Source organism: Vicugna pacos, chromosome 16, assembly GCF_048564905.1.
Source record: "Vicugna pacos chromosome 16, VicPac4, whole genome shotgun sequence".
Taxonomy (NCBI): domain Eukaryota; kingdom Metazoa; phylum Chordata; class Mammalia; order Artiodactyla; family Camelidae; genus Vicugna; species Vicugna pacos.
Window position 1 is genome coordinate 15437981 of NC_133002.1, and position 17674 is coordinate 15455654.

A 17674-nucleotide genomic window follows, 5' to 3' on the forward strand; every position below is an offset into this window, starting at 1 on the left:
CAGTCCTTAGCCTACCCTTTTAATTTTGATTTTTTTTTAATTATCATACAGTAAAACCGACCTTTTTCTTTTGACGTTCAGCTCTGTGACTCCTAACACACGCACTGACCTTCCTGTAATGCCTTGACTGCCGTGCCTTCCTGGCCCGGGGCCTGGGATACTGCGCTGGCCGGGTCCTCCCTCCCCTAGAGCTCAGCACAGACGTCCCCCCACCCCAGGTGCCCTGGACCCGCCTTGCCTGCCCTCCTCCCCCACAGCATCTGAGTGGTGAGGGAGGGTCGCTGTGTGGCTGATGTTGGTGACTGCGTGAACTCGGAGCTGTGGGCCCACGTGGATCTGTGCTCATGTTGTATCCCCAGTGCCTTGTAGCAGGTGCCCGGTAAACGTGTTTTGTGTAAGTCGATGAGGAATTAACCGTCTGCTCAGGAGTAGCTAGAGACCTGCTCAGTGCAGCGCGGGAGCTGAGGTTAGTATCAGACAGGCTCTTACTGAGTTCCACCCTCACCCCTTGTTGGAGAATTTAGCATCATCTGACTTGTTTGTTTAATGAGGAGTATAAAACCTAAGTAAAATCCTGCAATCGGATTAAGTGAGGTAACTGGCAGCCTTCACCCCACCGTGTTGTGGGGGAGACCCAGTCCCGCAGAAAGGAGCTAAGGACGCTCAGGTGTTCGCCTGTCCTGAGAAACTGCAGGGCCACAGGCTCTGGGCCCGAGGCCTACACATTCAAGGCACGCAGTTGAGTCCTCTGCCCTCCCCAGGCCACGTGCCCCCTGGTGCGCCCCCGCAACCCCCATCCCCGGTGACGGTGACGTGCGCGCACCCGACGAGCCCGGCCAGCGGGCGGCCCTGCAGTGATGCGGTTCTGTCGGTGCCGAACAGGGAGCTGCCACCTGCCCACCTGCTGGGAGTGTCCTTGCACCTCGCTGCCCCGGCCCCTCCCTCACAAGCCTGGCTTTCGGGTCTGTTTCCGTGGTGTGGGGGCGGGGGGGGGGGCGCGACAGGAGCTACAGGCGCTCAGCGGTGCAGGAAGCGCTGCCCAGGTGCCCAGGTGCCCAGGTGAGGGCCCGGGCTCCTGGAGAGGAGAGCGTTCAGCTCCCGCACCGCCGTCTCCACCTCTGAGCGGAGAGGGGAGCACAGACGGGCGAGGACCTGAGGACCCAAAGGAGGCCCAGTGCGGTCGTGGGTGGGGAGCACCGGCCCGGCAGCCGGTGAGCGGAAACGACGCCTGTGTAAATCGCTGATGGCTGCGTGTCTTGCCCCCTCTTTTCTACTAAACCTCCGTGCAGGAGCGTTCCTTCTGGGAGGCATCCTCTACTGCTGGCAGTTCCCTCATTTCAACGCCCTGAGCTGGGGCCTCCGCGAAGACTACTCCCGAGGAGGCTACTGCATGATGTCGGTCACGCACCCGGCGCTGTGCCGGCGTGTCGCCCTGCGCCACTGCCTGGCCTTGGTGGCGCTGTCGGCCGCGGCCCCCGCCCTGGATGTCACCACGTGGACCTTCCCCGTCATCGCCTTGCCCATCAACCTGTATATCTCCTACCTCGGCTTCCGGTTCTACCGCGACGCGGACCGGAAGAGCTCCAGGAAGCTGTTCTTCTGCAGCCTCTGGCACCTGCCCCTGCTCCTGCTGCTGATGCTCAGCTGCAAGCGGCCGCCGGCCGGGAGCAGCGGCGCGGGCGAGCCTCCGAGCTGACGTCACGCTGGCACGCGGGGAAGAGCAAAACGCGTACAGGGAGACGTACAGCTGTTGGGGTTGGTTTTTTCCCTTTGCTCTTAGGCAAGAATATTTTGGTAATTCCAAAGCACGGGGAGAGAAATCGCTGGGTTTAGGACAAGATTGTGAAATAATCTGGTGTTCAGTGATCACTCAGGAAGTTTTTTAGTGGTGATGTCCAAAATGCTCCCCAAGTAAGAACTGGGTTGGCTCAGGAGATTGACACAAGGAGAGAATGCTTTTTCTCTTTGAGGGTCTTTATATAGCCCTTCCTCCAATCCCACTCCCATTGTTTTCTCCCTCACACGTATGTGCACCTGCGCCTTCCTTCTCTGGCGCCTCCACACACTCCCCACCTGCCTGCTGGCCTGCCAGGGCGGCCAAACAAGGTGCACACTCGTCCGCGGACATCTGTGGTTTGTGGCCTCAGGTCCCTCACGGGCCATGTCAGAGGAAGTGCAAGCTGCCAGCCGCAGCCACCCTTCCCTGTGGTTGAGCCAGGACCCCTCATCTAGCTTCCTCTTCCCCACACACAATCTCGACCTCACGTCCCCTCAAACCATAACTGAATACCAAAGATGTGCTGCTGCACGACCTTTGGAGGAAGAATCCCAAACGGTTGCCCAGGGAATCTCAGACCAGGCTGCTAGCCCGTGCCCCAAGCCCAGTCATATCAGCATTTCAGAAACCCCAAGGAATCAGCAGCATCTCTAAAGTTCACTTTAAAATATAAGAGGTGCCAGAGCTTTTCCTTCCGGAAAGGTCTGCTCTGGATGTAAAACCAGGAATCCCTCTGGCCCGGATCCATCTCTGTTCCCTTCAGTCAGCACCACGGCCAGCAGGGCCTCCTTGCTGCACCGTCTGGAGGCCAGAGGAGAAGGGAAATTGGAAAAGGGTGAGCTGGGCCAGCCAGCCCACATGGCGCACATTCCTGTCCCTTTCCTGAGAAACACCTTTCCGTCCTGCTGTCTTCTGACTTCAGAACTCAGCCTGCACCTGTCCAGCAGCTTTGAGAGTCAGAAGCAGGAGCTGGACTCCCAGCGGGGTGCTTTGGGTCCTGGGAGGTGTGCGGGTTCCCGCAGCAAGGTATGGCCTCCGTCACCAGCAGGTCCCTCAGCCTTCATGTCTGCCCGCTTGTCCACCATCCAGTCCCATCTGTCTGAAGGTCTTGAAGCTTAACAGGGTGTTTTAATTAGTCAGGCCCCAGGGCCATTGCTGCCCTGGAGGAGTTCATTTGGGGAGTTTGAGCAGCATTTGAACAGTCACTGTAATGTGCCTGTCCTCTCATAACTTTCTAAAGCGATCACAGTTAGCATCTGATTTCTGTTTCCACTTATCAGAGTGAAACTAGAGGCGTGCTGGCTGCGTGTGCTGCGGGAGCTGGTGGGAGCTTCCCCAGCCCTCAGATTTGTAAAGTGTATCGGTTCTCTTTTCCTGCTGCAATAAACCAGCACCTCAGAACTGCAGCGTGTGTGACATCATTCCCCTCCATCTCCGGCTCCTGGTAGAACCGCTAACACGTGCCTCGCTCTCCCCCCGAGCTGGCAGAGGAACAGACGGCACGCGGATATTTCTGTTAGCGGTGGTGGAAGTGAGCAGCCTGTGCTCCCAGGAGAGGTACAGGCTAGATTCCCGCTGCCCCTGGCAGCTCTGCCTGGAATCTGGAATCCTCCAGTCTCTCCCTCTCCCTCCTCCTTCCTGCAAAACCATCACCCAAGGGATCGTCCGTGGGGCCTCTCTGACCTTCTGACCTGTTGTTCTCCTGCTCAGAAAATACCAGTGGCTGGTGCATCATCCGCACGACAAATGATGTCCCAGCTCCCCTGCACTCAGACCCTGTGACGGGAACCTTCCACGGGAACCCCTCTCTGACCATCCCCTGCCGCTCCTCACACCTCCTGGGGGCCACCTTTGTTCAGATGACCACCTTCCCAAACACCCCTGGGTCCCCCGTGTCCCCACAGGAATGTGGAATTCACACTCCGTGACCCTCTCCGCCCCAAGCATCGGGACTCCTGATGTCCTGGGGCTTCACCTCTCCACAGCCCGGGGCTCTGACCCTGACCCTGACTGCTGACCGCCTCCCTCCAGCACTTCCCGGGGCCGGGGGTGGGTGGTGGTGGTGGTGAAGCCGGTGTGCTCCGAGCGCCCCTCGGCAGGTCTCTGGGAAATACTGGCCACCTGGCTCTTGGGGGTCACGAGCATGTGCGTGCAGAGGGCCTCATGGGGACTCGAGGTCAAAGATAGGAAAGCCTGCATTTGCTCACCCTAGTGTTTCCTCCCCCCGCGTAACACCAGCCCGGAAAGTCTGCAGAGTTGTCACCTGGTCCTTCAGGCCACTAGGCTGCAAGGTCAAGACTAGGCCTGGAGGCCTGGACACAGAAGGGACCACCTTCATAGGAGAAGGGACTTGAGCTTTGAAACAGGATTACAGTGGACTTTGGTTATCTCATAATACAGCAAAGTAATGACAGGAAAAGGGTCAGGTCCTGTTCCTTAATTAGCTTGTCAAAAAACATGGTTCTTAACACAGTGTTCCTTCTGACTCTGGGAAAATTGCACCAACTGCCTTTTAGTAAGACCGCTGTATCAGTTAAGGGTAAAACCAGAGTTCGCGTGAGGGCCCGCTCCTGCAGGCCCCCAGTGAGGGGCGCCGTTGCCTGCTCCCAGGCCTGCTTTCTCTTTCCAGGCGTAAAAGTGGGGTCTGTCTTGCCCAGTGAAAACACCCTCATCGCACTTTAAATATGCTTTGAATGCCCCACGCCCTCATCCTGGAGGAGAAAAGTGAGGTTATTGGAGGTTGTGTTTTGCTCTGAGTATGTACAAGGTTGAATTTCCCTCTGATCATTTAGTCTACTTTTTTTCCATCTGTCCTCACCTCCCGTTTGCTTTGCTAAGAAAATCTCTGGGACTCAGCACTTCCCTGCCCACTGGCAGTGCCTGGACTGAAGCAAAGCTCCTCCTGTTCGCTGACTCCAGTGTGGTTGGAGCCCACTCCTGAGTTCAGCTGGAGCCAGGGGCTCAGTCCTGCATCACCCACCCACCCCCTTCCCAGCACACTGCAGGCACAGGGACACTTGTAACTGGCTCCACTGCAGGAGGAACTCAGGGGAGAAAGGTTTTCGGGAAATGTGTCTCCCCGGGCACCTGTCCATGTGCAGCCTGCAGGTGTCACCTATCCATTCATGGTCTCCCTGCCTCCCCACCAGCACCATCACATCGTAAGCTCAATAAGGCAGAAACGTCCACCTCTATGGCTGGATGCACGGGCACCTAGAACAGAAGGTGCTCGGTCGGTGACCACGTGGTGGATGCTCCCTCGGGTGGCATTAAGGGAGGGGCTGGAGCTGGAGGAACAGTCGTCTCTGCTCTGTCTCTGCTCCGGGAGGACCAGCGCGAGGGAGGGGGAGGTTGGCGCATGCCCCACGTGACCGAGTCCAGGGCAGACGCAGCTCTCAACATGCTTTGTGAAGAAAATTACTGGAGTTGAGTTACTATCATTTCTTCCTGGCGTCGCTGGTCTTTGTTTTCTGAAGTGTGGTGCGTTTTCCCCTTTTCTCCACCTACAAGGCTACCTGGGCTCAGATGCTGAGCAGCAAGGAGTTCTTAGCCAGGTCAGCTTCCTGGCCAGCGTGTTTCCTCTGGCTCCATCTTCCATAATCGCCTTCCACTGAATTCACTGACTCACTCCCCGCTGGTGTGAGCCTCAGCTCCACCTCCACGGGTGAGGTCTAGCACAGACACCCAGATCAGCTTATGTGCTTGGAACCCTAACCCGGCTCATAAGTTAGGGGGCTGCCTGGGAAGTGAAGGCAGAAAGAATGGGGACCACAGGTGCACAGAAGGTCAGGAGGACTGGGTGGGTGAAGGTGGGGCCAAAGCCAGTCTGTCCTGAGCACACAGCAGCCCGGGGCACCTCCTGGAACTGCTCCAGCCCCACAGCTCCTCTCACTAAAGCAAAGCCAGGAACAGAGCTGGGACAGGGGAGCAAGTAGGAAGGAGGAAGTTTAGGAGGAGGCAGAGCAGAGTGAGTAACCCCACCCCACCGCAGACATCGAAAGAGGGGCCAGGTGACAAGACAGACAATCCCGGGAGCATTAGCCGGGCAAACACAAACAAGCCTCCCCACCTCCCCTGCCGCCCTTCCCAGCCTCGACCGCCAGACCAGCAACCTGGACACAGCATCAGCGAGGTTGACTCAACAGCCATTTCTGTCATCCATTGCGCCGTCCAGGGTGCCAAGAGCCAGGCCTTCAGGGGGACAAAGGGATGAACCCAGATTCCACCCCAGCCCCCAAGAGCTTACTCTCTAGGTAGAGTCCCCAGGGAGGGAAGAGAAAGGGCACCCAGTCTCTTCCCCAGAATTTGAGAGTCCCAGGGACATTGGGAGGGGAGGGTGTAGCTTAGTGGTGCAATGTGTGCTTAGCATGCACGAGGTCCTGGGTTCAATCCCCAGCACTGCCATTAAATAAATAAATAAATAATAACAATAATAATAATTAATAAACCTAAATACCTCCCTGCCCCCCCCAACAAAAAACCAAGGATAAAATACTAGGCTTTTAAAAAAAAGACCTTAAAAAGGACACAATGAAACATGAGAAATGAGTAACAGAATTAAAAAGGCTTCATTACAAAATCTAAATTTCTGAATACATCTATAACATGTGTAGGTTCATGGCAATACTGTGCAAATGTCTGACTTTATTTCATGATTGGACCTACACTCTTGTCTTCCAAGTGTTTCATTCATAGAATTATCCTTTTTTTCTTTTTCTGTTTGTTGGCCCATCTCCTCGTTTGGTAAAAACTTTATTTTTTGCTGAAATTTCTTCCTTCCTTAAGAGAGGTATCGGTTTCCAATTGTTGGGCTCTGAGTTTGCACCTAAGCCCTGTCTCGTGTCGTGAAGCCCTCTCCCTGCCGTGTGCCCCGGACGCACTGTCACCTGTCCTCCAGCAGACACTGCAAAGTCCTGCGGGGCCTGTGGGCTCCACCCTGCGTCTTCCAGGCCCTTGGCCTCTTCCCTTCCAATGCAGAGTGCCTCAAAATAAGAAACCAGCTCTTGGAGCAAATCACCGTCGTCTGTCCACTCCATCAAGCCATCCGTAACGCCGCTGACTGGAAGGAAGGCCGGTGCACATCAACCAGGTGAGACCAGACTGTCAGTCAGGTATTTTATCTTTCGCGGCAGACTTGCCTCATGGCCAATCAGTCATGCTGGGGAAATGCTCGTGGCCGCAACGTCTGCAGCAGAGGTGCTGACGGGGAAAGTTCCAGAACCCCCAGCCCAGGTCTTACCTCCAGGCCGCAGGGCCCGCCTAGGGCCGCCTGGCTCTCTCACAGCTGCCCTCGTGGCATCTTCTTCCTGATCCCGGTTCCCATGCCTCTTGCTTTGGCTCAGGCCCTCCCATGCCCCACATACCCCTCTTCTCTTTATGGGACAGTCTGGTGTCAGCGCATCACCTCAGCCATGTTCCTGTGTCCAGAGGAAAGAGCTCAGGGTGGGCCGCCGGCTGTGACGCCAGATGTGGGGGTGGGAGCAGAGCTAGCGGGAGCCTCCGGTCAGAGACCCGAGGGGCATGGCGTGGCGGTGGCGGGGCTGTGCGGGCCGGGGAGGGCTGGAGTGGAGACAAGAAGCCAAGGGACCGGACGGGGCCCACTTCACAGGTGCCGGGACTTCATCCTCAGGGAGTGGGGGCCCCGAGGAGTCACGCAGGGCAGGAACACGGTAGGGAGAAGGCTCAGGCCACAGCATGAAAGGTAGTTGGGAGACTCGGGGAGAAGAGGCTGGAAGCGCAGAAGCAGGGCAGAGGGAGGCCAAACCTGGGCTATTCTGGGGTCCTGGCGTGGGAGGCAAGGTGGTGCCTTCCCTGAGGGGCCTCTTCCACGGTTCACATCCCTTCCCCTCCTCTGCCTATGGTTACTGGATGGCCACTCTAACCTCCTGTGGGGGACCCAGCAGCCTCAGCCTGTCCTCCAGCCCCTCTTGCATGCACAACCCGGCCCCCCAATACAGGCAGCCCACTGACCTCTGAGTGAGATAGGGTGGGCCGGGGTCTGGTGCCTCTGCCCGGACGTTTCCAGAGTGGGAACTACGCCCTCCTTCCCTGCTTCTCCCCACCTACTGAGTCTCTCCAGTTTGAATAATCCACCTGCCTCTTCACTCAGATCATCTGAATTCACTTTCCAAATAAGAATGGGATTTTTCACCCTAAAACCTACCTAAATTGTGGCTGAGTTTCATCCAGGCCTCTCTGACTGCCAGTTGGCATTTGTTCACTTCCAAAATACGGATGATCTACAGAGAACCAGCCTCGGAGAAAAATTCACAGTTAATTTCATGGCACAGTGCATCCTCATTAGTTAACCATTAACCAGCCTTCCTGTACCAGTTTTGGTTTGTAACTTCAAGTGACAGGAAACCCAGGTGAAACTGGCTTATGAGAAGAAATGTATGGGTTCCTATAGTTGAAAGGTCCAGAAGCATCTGGCTTCAGGCACAGTTTGATCCAGGAGGCAGAGTGTTTTCTCCACTTATTGTTGGCACCACTCTTGGCAAACTCTCTCCCCTTAAGAAGCCGACAACCCTTAAACAATGACTCATCCCTTTATTCACAAATATTTCATTACTACTCACCTTGGGCCAGGCGCCAGCGGTGCAGCAGTGAACAAGGAGTCGAACTTCCCATGCCTTCGTAGCTCTAGAAGAAAACACAAAGACCCTGAAGCAGTGGTTGTCTCTGCGTGTGGGAGGGGTGACTGGAGACAGCTCGTGTTCAAACCTAGGGGGAGAGGAAGGCTTGGAATTGGGGTGCTGGCCCTGGTGGGCCTGACTTAGGGTTTGTGCTTGTTCTTAACGCAGCCAGCCTGCTTCCAGTCAGAGCCTGTGTGCAGGGGAGAGCCATCCCCTCCCATAGTGAAGGCTTGAGAAACTTGGTAAGAGGGGCTGGATGAAGGGGAGACACTTTGTAGTTTGGTATTTCAGAGAGGCCTTGGGGTCAGGGCTTGAGGGCGTGGGCCCCGGGAGAGGGCTCCCAGCAGACAGCCCCAGCTGCTGTGCAGACCCTCAGACACTGCCGCCCATAGCCAGGATGGCAAGCCTGTCCCAACCGTATGACACCTGTGGTCCCCGACTCGTTGCGAAGAAAGATCTCCTTTATATACAGGCCCTGACTGAGGTCAGTTCATTGCAAGGCCACTAACAAGGTGAAAACCCAGAACGTTTTACTGCCAAGGCAGCCGCACCCGGGACTTCCCAGGCCAGTGCCCTCTTCAGGGGGGGCAGCTCCTCCCGCAGAGCCCTTGCATCCGCACCCGTCAACCCAGCGCTTTCTTCTCCAGAGAAAGTGCTTCTCGGAAGACACTTCCTCTGGAATCGATTAGGGAAAACTCCTTTGGATTGAAGAGCCAAGAATGGGCCAGGCAGGTCCGTTTTCCACGGGACCCCAACCCTACGCTCTGGTGGGCCACGGGGGCCAGGCATCTCCCCACCAGCCGGGGTCTCCGTGCTCCCTGGCCCGCAGCCCGCAGCCCAGCTCCTGCCCAGACACCGAGGGACAGGGAAACAGCCGCACATGGGGCGCCCGCTCCAGGGCAGTGGTCCTCTCCCTGGAATTGTCCCTGCTCCCTCATCTAGAAAGGGACACTTGGCTTCCTCCGAGAGGCATTTTAATGCTAATTTGTTGAGTCAAAAAGAGGAGCCCAAACAGATGTAGGCCATTTGGTGGGGATGTAGTTCATTTGTCAGCCTAAGCGAAAGGCTCCTTGGCAGGATATTAAATATTACCCCGGCTACTCACGAACACTTCATATTTCAAGAAAGGAAGGGAGGCTAAGGCTGCGTCCTATAAATCAGCCTTTCAAAGAGGCAGAAAGAGGCAAACATTTGATAAATCTACGTCACTGTGCTCAGAGATCAAAGGCACTAACATATGTATTCGCGCCCCCGGCGTCCCGGCAGACAGCTGTGACACACCGATCCTGGGACGGCTCAGGAACAAGGAATTAGCCAGTTCTGATCTGCGATTAGCCGGGTCTCGGTGGGGGTGGGTAGGATGGTGTCAGTGGCTGAGTTCTCTGCGGCCACGGGAGAGGCAGAGGGCCACCCCCTTTGGGCCCTCAGTTGAGACCCTGGTCCGTCTGCTCCCTGAGCCTGCTTCACTAGGAAACAAATGTGACCAGTGATGGACTCACAGCCCCCAACATCGAAAAGGTGAAAATTAATTGGCTGTTGGGTACAGCAGGGAACCAGGGAGGCGCCCCCAACCTGTTCCCCTCTGTGGGGGTTCCCAAGCCAGCCCCAGACTCCCCGGGTTTCATGCTGCCCCCACCACCCCAGGCCCCAAGTCCTCTCCTGTTTTCCACCTCTCCCACAGTCCTGTTCCCCCCAGGGTCACAGGTAGGGGCTACAGGAGACCCTGACAAGAGGCCACAGGTGACCCCAACAAGAGCCGTGAGTGACCTTGGCACCCATACTGACAGAGTGGTCATCACCCCGAATGTAGCCGATTACAGTGGCAAAGAGAGAGGCCTAGAAGGTCTCCCGCCGGCAGTCAGATGCTCCAGCTCACAAATCTCTCACCTTCTGTCCAGAATGTTCCACGGGGGGACCAGCCCGCACCGCCTGCTGTCTCTGAGGGCAACGCTGACAGAGTTGGGGGACAGCGAAGCCCTTTACTGCAATGTGGCAACTGGGAGCTTGTCAATGAAAGAAATTCAAGAAGTTCAAAAAGGTTTCCTGAAGGACATTTAGTGTTGATCAGAGAAGAATTACAGAGCTCTGGTCTTCAAGGGCCTGGCTTCAAGGCAAAATATTCAAGATTGGGACTAGACTATTCAGTGATTGGTAATAATAAAAAATGAATAAAGGACAGCGAATTGCACATAAATGTGCTCCTTCATGAGGGTTACTGTTTTTCGTTTGTGTTTGCACATTTTTTAATGTACCACAAACGTGAAAACTTGTAGCTGCCAAAGTCTTTTGCTACGTAGTTTCCTTCATAAACTCTCCTGCCCCTGAAGAAGGTGATGGCTACCTGGAATGGACCACAAACGACAGCCCCTCAAATGCAGAGTCGCCTGAACCAACGTGAGCAGGGGTCCCTCCATCTCTGGCTGGGGCGTCGAAAGACTTCGTTACTTTATAGTGTAATGGCTGGTCAGGTGTCCCCTTTGGTGTCTTGGAACTCAGCCCACAGGATTACGGGAGCTCAGCGTTTGGGCTACTTTCCAAAGACTTGCTGGACAGACAAAAACGAAGTTCCTTTTAACCCTGTTAGTCTTAAACATTCCGCCTACACTCTTCCTTGAGGAAGCTCTTCAATAGATCACTACCAAGAGAAGCGCCTGCTCAGCCCCACCCTTGTGGAGCGTCCTGAGCTGGTTCTTTATTTATAACCAACGATGGCTGCCATCCCACTGTGATCCCAGCTCGCAGATGGTCTCGGACAGGACTCGGCAACAGTCACAGACCTGGTGGTTAGACACAGTCCCGACCTGCTGTGACACCAGGGAGGGCAACTTCTCCTGGCAAGGGTCAGCGAGCACCCTCTGCTAACTGGGTACAGTGGTCACCAGGCAGACACCCTGCATCTGTTCTGCTCCAGGTGACTGGACTCCCAAGCTGACCAGCGTGATCCCATTTCACTTGCAAGGAGTCAGTGTAGGGGTGAGCACGCGACTTGATCCTGACCAGTAAAACGCGAGGAAACCTGCAGTCTTCTGCATAGGTCTGCAGGACCTCTGGGCTTACTGTTACTGAAATAATTGATTGCCTATTGTTTAAAACAATCTGAGCACTGAGGTGCATGTGCCTTTTTGAATTAGAGCTTCCTCCAGGTCTATGCCTGGGAGTGGGATTGCTGGGTCATGGGGTAAGTCTATTTTTAGTTTTTTAATGGAGTTTAGTTCTCCATATGGTTTTCCATAATGGCTGCACCAAACTACCTATAATGAAAGGAATATGACAAGGAATATATGCATGTACATGTATGACTGAAACATTATGCTGTCCACCAGAAATTGATACAACATTGTAAACGGACTATACTCCAATTTAAAAAAAATAGATACAATTTATAAAATATTCTGCATATAGTAAACATTCAATAAAACTAGTAATTATTAAAAAACAATCTGAGTCAGGCTTTCAGTCATCTGCAGCCAATAGCATCCCAGTTGACGACATGAAGGAAAACTCACGGTCCTTTGCCTGCCTTCCTGCGATACACATCATTGGCACAGGGGTACCACTGGGAGCCCCAAGGGATGTGCTCCAGAAGCTCTGACCCTGGTGCCCATGTGGACAAAAGGACAGTCAGTGCAGACGGGTGGGCACCTTGTCCAAACACTGCAGATGGAGTTGATGGGAATTGCTGAGCCACCTGACCGGTTGTCACCCAGAGCACAGGCCACTGCTCACCGTCTGGCATGTTAACTGTTGCCCATAATCTAGAGTTATAGAACTTTCCCACTGAACTACTTTGGACCTAATACGGTCCTTTCAATGATTATAATTCCTGATTCACAGATGGAGGGGCTGGAAGGTTGGCTCCAGCCCCAGAAGAGGTAAAGGAAGCAGGGATGCCTCGGGGGCCTCTTACCCATCTTTAGGGGCCAACAGGTTTCTTAAGCTTCAGGAGCAGGAGTGTTCCCAGCGGAACTGGACAGAAATCTTTCTCTCCCTTTGGATGAGGCAGGTCACAGCTGCCATGTCTGCATTCTAGGTCTCAGAACAGAGTTTCTCATCTTCAGTACCACTGATGTTTTGGGCCAAATAATTCTTTTTGGGGAGATGGAGTGATGTCTTATAAAATCCTAGGATCTCAGCAGCACCCCTGGCCTCCAGCCACTAGATGCCAGTAGCATCTCCCAGTTGTGAAAACCAAAAACGTTCCCACAAAGTGCCAGTGTCCACCGGGGACAAAATCACACCCCAGTGAGAACCACCATCTTAGAATTACTCTCAAATACGCACAGATTAAAAATCCGTGTAGTGGACACCTTGTTATTTTTGACATGAAGCCAACTGTTCACCTTTATTCCTTTAATGGCACCCTGATTCCCCGTGCAGGACCCCCTCTCTGCACTCAGCCCACAGGGTTTGGATGGGGCCAACTCTAACCAGGTACTACAGGTGACACCTTACCTGGGCTTGATCAGTGCAAGGGCTGCATCCTTTGGGCCAGGACTGGGCCTGTGGTCCAATGCATAATCCTGAGCATCAGGTCTCAGACTTGGAATTGAACTCTTGGACTTGCCCTTATAGGGACATAAGCCCGGGATGGCTGGCTGCCGTCTTATCACCCCGAGGATGGCCTCTCTGAGAAACTGGCCACCGCAGGGGAAGGCAGAGCAAAGAGCCAAGAGAGGCCAGTTCCCGGCGGCTCTGTCTAAGCCCCTGAATCTAACAGTGCCTGAGGCTGCCCTGGACTTTCTACTTACATGAGCCAGTCGATATTCTGGGCTCAAGCCACTTTGTGCTGTGTCTTCTCTCATCTGCAAAGACTCTTTACTGCTGTATTTGATGAGGTCTGATCTGCTTCTGATCTGTAATCCTGCACCCACTTCGCAGTAGCCGTGGCCTTTTTTCTGCCCGAGGGTCATAGACTACCCGGAGGATCGCACTTTGCTCTTTGCTGGTGTCATTGCCAAATCCAGGGTCATGAAATTTTTCCCCTTTGTCTTCTTCTAAGGATTTGATCGTTTTGAGGGGATGGTATATAGCTCAGTGATAGAGTGTGTTCTTAGCATGCAGCAGGTCCTGGGTTCAATCCCCATTTCCTCCATTAGAGTCAATAAATCTAATTACCTCCTCCACCAAAAAAAAAAAAAAAGAATTTGATAATTTTAGCTCTTAAATTTAGGTCTTTAATCTACTTTGAGTTAATTTTCATATATGATGTAAGGCAAGGACCCAGCGTCATTTCATGGTTATCATTTTCCCCAGAACTATTTGCTGAAAAGACTGTCCCTTCCATCGAACAGTATGCGACCCATGTTGAAAATGTATGACCACATATAAGAAGGTGGGCTCCCTGTCTGGGCTCTGTTTGATTCTCTTGGTCTGTTTGTCTGTCTTTATGCCTGTACCACGTTGTTTGGATCACTGCAGCTTTTCAGTAAGTTTTGAAATCAGGCAGTTTTACGTTTAAGGGGTGGGCAGACGACTATGGAGACAAAGCTGGCTTTTCAGCAACAGAACTAATTTTCGTGGGTGGCTGATGAAAGTCATCATCATTATTTTATACTCACGCCTTTAACTTCACAAAAAGTACCAAGTGTTCCTATTTCAAACAGGTTTCCCAAAAGCTCAAAGTTAAGATGTTACTTAAGTGCAGATGGAAGGCAACAGGAAACATCTTCCTTGTAGGGCCATGTTTTCCATAATGCACTTAGCAAAGCAAGGGGCGGGGCAGTGATTAGGATGCCGGGAAATTCACTTATCTGTTACTTCAGCCTGTTTGGTGACTACTGGGGACTGAAAATGAGGAATAGGTTACAAAGGTGATTTCCCAGAGAGAGGAAGAGTGGAAAGTGGAAAAGAATGGACAGAAACGAGAGGGGCGAAAGCATCAACAGTGAAGTGAATGTGGAGTCACTTAAGTGGTGAGAATAAAGGACAGCGGAGCAGAGCATGGAAACTTCTGGAACTTGCAGCCTTTAGGATGCGGAACAGATTAAGGAATAGTGTGCCTTTGCAGTTATTAAAACAGGTTGGAGAACCTGGTGACTATTCTCAAAAACAGACACCTGGCTGTAGGCAAAATTCCAGGATGAACGTGTCTCAAGATTTAGAAGGGATGGCAAGTTATATTTCAACAGGTTTGCTTTGAGAAAAATCCCTATGTGACTTTAGCAAGTCTGGGGCTGTCGGTCTGCACGATACTATGTCCACTTTCTTCCTGCCCCTTTAAGAGGAATCAATTTGAAATATCTTCTAACTGTATAGACCTTTGGGAGATAAGTTGTAAGAGCCACTGATGCCCACCCCCCAGGTACCTCTGAAGATTGTCTCTTCGATTTAAAAAAGATTCCTCTTTAGCCAGTAAGTAAGTAGAACCTGGTTCGAAGGCTCTCAGACTGCCACCTGCTACTTCAAAAGCTCTTTCAGTTCCCTGGACAATTGACAGTAGGGCACCTGCACTCCTGGGTGTGGTTCTACCATTTCCTGGCCCTGCTCTCTCTGCACGAGGGAAGAAGCAGTTTTGGAAGCCGAGTTTCAGTATAGACCCGTCCCTGTGGGTATTTGTCAGCCCTTATGGCTGGTGGAAACTGGGCAGTGGAGGTCCCATTGTGATGACAGACAGATACAAGTAGGTCAGGATTTTAAGGGCATTGATAGGGAATCTGGATTTTGGTTTGATTTTTAAAAGTAAATATTGAAGTGATGGAAGATGCCCCATCTGTGTTGCTGCAGGTGAGTCTGCCGTCCTGTAAACTGGGCCAATAAACATGAATGTTTATAACAACTTTGTTCATAGTTGCCAAAACTTGGAAGCAAGAAGGATGTCCTTCAGTGGGTGAATGGATAAACTGTGATACACCCAGATGACAGAATATTAGTCAGCAATAAAAAGGACTGAACTACCAAGCCAGGAAAAGACATGGAGGAACCTTTCACGTATGTTGCAGGATTCAGTTTAAAATGGCAATATACTGTGTGAGTCCAACTGCATGACATTCTGGAAAAGGCAGAGCTCTGGAGACAGTTAAAAGATCAGCGGTTGCCAGGGGCTCGCAGGGAGGGAGCGATACGTAGAATCAGTCCCACTGAGGGCAGTGGGACTATTCTGCCTGGTACTGGCAGAGGGTGAATACGCGTCATTATACCTTTGTCAGAACTCGCGGACTGTATAACGCAAAGACTGAACCCTAATGTAAACTGTGGACTGTAGTTAATAATAACGTGTTAATATTGGCTCATTAGTAGTAACAAATGTACCACAGCAATGACATGTTAATGATGAGGGAATCTGTGTGGGAGTGGGAGCAAGGGTGTCTCAGAAAGTCTCTATATTTTCCCCAGTTTTTCTGTAAACCCCAAACTGCTCTAAAAAATAAATAAAGCCTATGAATTAAATAAAAAATGGGTAGTAAGAATAATAATTGTCTAAACTATCAAAGAATTACAACTAATACAGTCCTTCTGAAAAACAAATGAGGGCAAAGACAAGCTTACTGAAAGTCCCGCAGCAGTGGTTGGGAACCAGATCAGGGGAAATAACGCAGTCCTGGAGTCAGGGGCCTGGCAGGAAACACATGGCGCACTCCCGCTGGGTGATGAGCCTAGAGTGCAATTAAAGGAGCTGCTCACAGGGATGCTGGAGGGAGAACACAGGGACAGCATGTGCCTTGGCGCGGGTAAGGGGAGGCGTCCTCACTACCCAAGGCCTGGGAGACAGCCATTCCAGAACCTAGTGACAGCGAGGCTGTGTGGAGAGGACTTCCTACAGGAGCTGTGTCTTGCCGTTGGTGACCCAGCCAAGAGGGAGCCAGGGGCGTCAATCCCTGTCCGCAGTCTTCCCACGACGCCCGCCCCCGTTGGCCAGCGGACAAGGGAAGCTGCGGGTCCAGAGCAGGGGGCTACGTGGGCGAGGGCGTTGGAACCAGAGCACGACCTTGACTCCTCCGGAGTCAAGCCACCAAACCAGTCTGGGCACCAGACTTATTTATCCGTAAAACAAGAGCAGGCACCCCTCTTTGGGGACGCGGGAGCGCTCCTGCGACGTCACGCTGCCCGGAGCCCCAGCGTCGGGCGGCGGGTCCAACCCTGGGCGGGTGGGTGCCCCGTCCCACGGTGAGGAGCAGCTGGAGCACGGCCTGGGAAGCGGTTTCCACTCGGTGGAGCCCTCCGCCCACTCCTACAAGGAATTTCTGATTTGGGTCTGCTGCCGCCCTGGGGCTCGCAGGAGGCAGGTCCCCTTCTCTGGGTGCTGGGACCCCGCGACCCCACCCCACCCCCCGCAGCCGTCGGGGCGCGCCCCTGCGGCCGGGCATCTGGGCGCCGCGGGGCTCAGGGCAGAGCCAGCCTGCAGCTGACAACCCAGGGGCTGCCTTGCAGGGGCACCTGGCGGGTGTTGGGGGGGTGGGGCCTGGGTTCCGGTGACAGGAACGGAGGCTCCAGGGCCACCTCAGGTAGCCCGGGAAGGGCGGTCTTTGCAGGAGCAGCTGTGGGCCTGGCCCTGGGGAGCCGGAGGGCGGCAGGGGCTCGAGCCCAGAACCAGAGAAACTTAAGGGGTGAAAGATCGCGGAGATTTTTTGGCTCAAGTGCCCTACTATACAGATGAGGGAATTTTAGGGCCAGAGAGTGACCCGACTGGGGTCGCACAGCGGGTCACTGGCAGCGGGACCTGGGGGCAAAGGGACAGGAGATGGCTCCCGAGGCGGCTTGTCCGTTGCCTGCCAGGTTAGAAGCCTCACAGGTCTTAGCCAAGCACCCCATTAGGTGAGCGCAACCAAAGTAAAACACAAACCTTGCAAGTGTGCCGAAATTCGATTCGCTTCTACCTAGGTTTCCTGAGGACGAAACTTTTGAATAAGTTTATCGAAGGGAAACCTTTCTCCCGGTCTGGGTGGCCGTGTTTTGCTGACCGCCAGGTTCGGGCATGGGGGACCCCGCACTGCTGAGCAAAGGTTAAGGGCAGAGGCTCACACTGTGTTCACGGTCAGACTCTCCAGCAGCTCCGTGCAGACTGGCCTCGGGTTCCGCATCCGCAAAATGGGACGATGGGGGAGACGGCATTGGCCGAGGGCGAAGCCTGCAGCGCCCGCCGCTCGTGGAGGTTTCGCGGCGCATCATGGGGCTCTAGAGTCTAGCGGGTGGAAGGGCCAAAGCGCCAGGTCATGGGCATGGCCCACTCCGCCCCGCTGAACGGCCCACCGAGAGCTGCTCAGGTCCGGGTCACCGCGGACCTCCTACTGCAGAGCCCCGCGCCGCGCTCTGCTCGGTGCTCCTG

General features: G+C 53.9%; 1 protein-coding gene across 2 annotated transcripts in view; it reads left to right on the top strand.

Annotated features, from left to right (window-relative positions):
- COX10 (cytochrome c oxidase assembly factor heme A:farnesyltransferase COX10) overlaps positions 1 to 3183 on the top strand; it is a 94042-nt gene extending 90859 nt beyond the window's left edge. For both annotated transcript variants that reach the window (XM_006213835.4, XM_072938401.1), the window contains one exon: positions 1290 to 3183. In XM_006213835.4, coding sequence (XP_006213897.3) covers positions 1290 to 1696 — 407 coding nt within the window. In that variant the 3' untranslated portion in view covers positions 1697 to 3183. The remainder of the gene's footprint in view (positions 1 to 1289) is intronic.
- The last annotated feature ends 14491 nt before the right edge of the window (positions 3184 to 17674 follow it).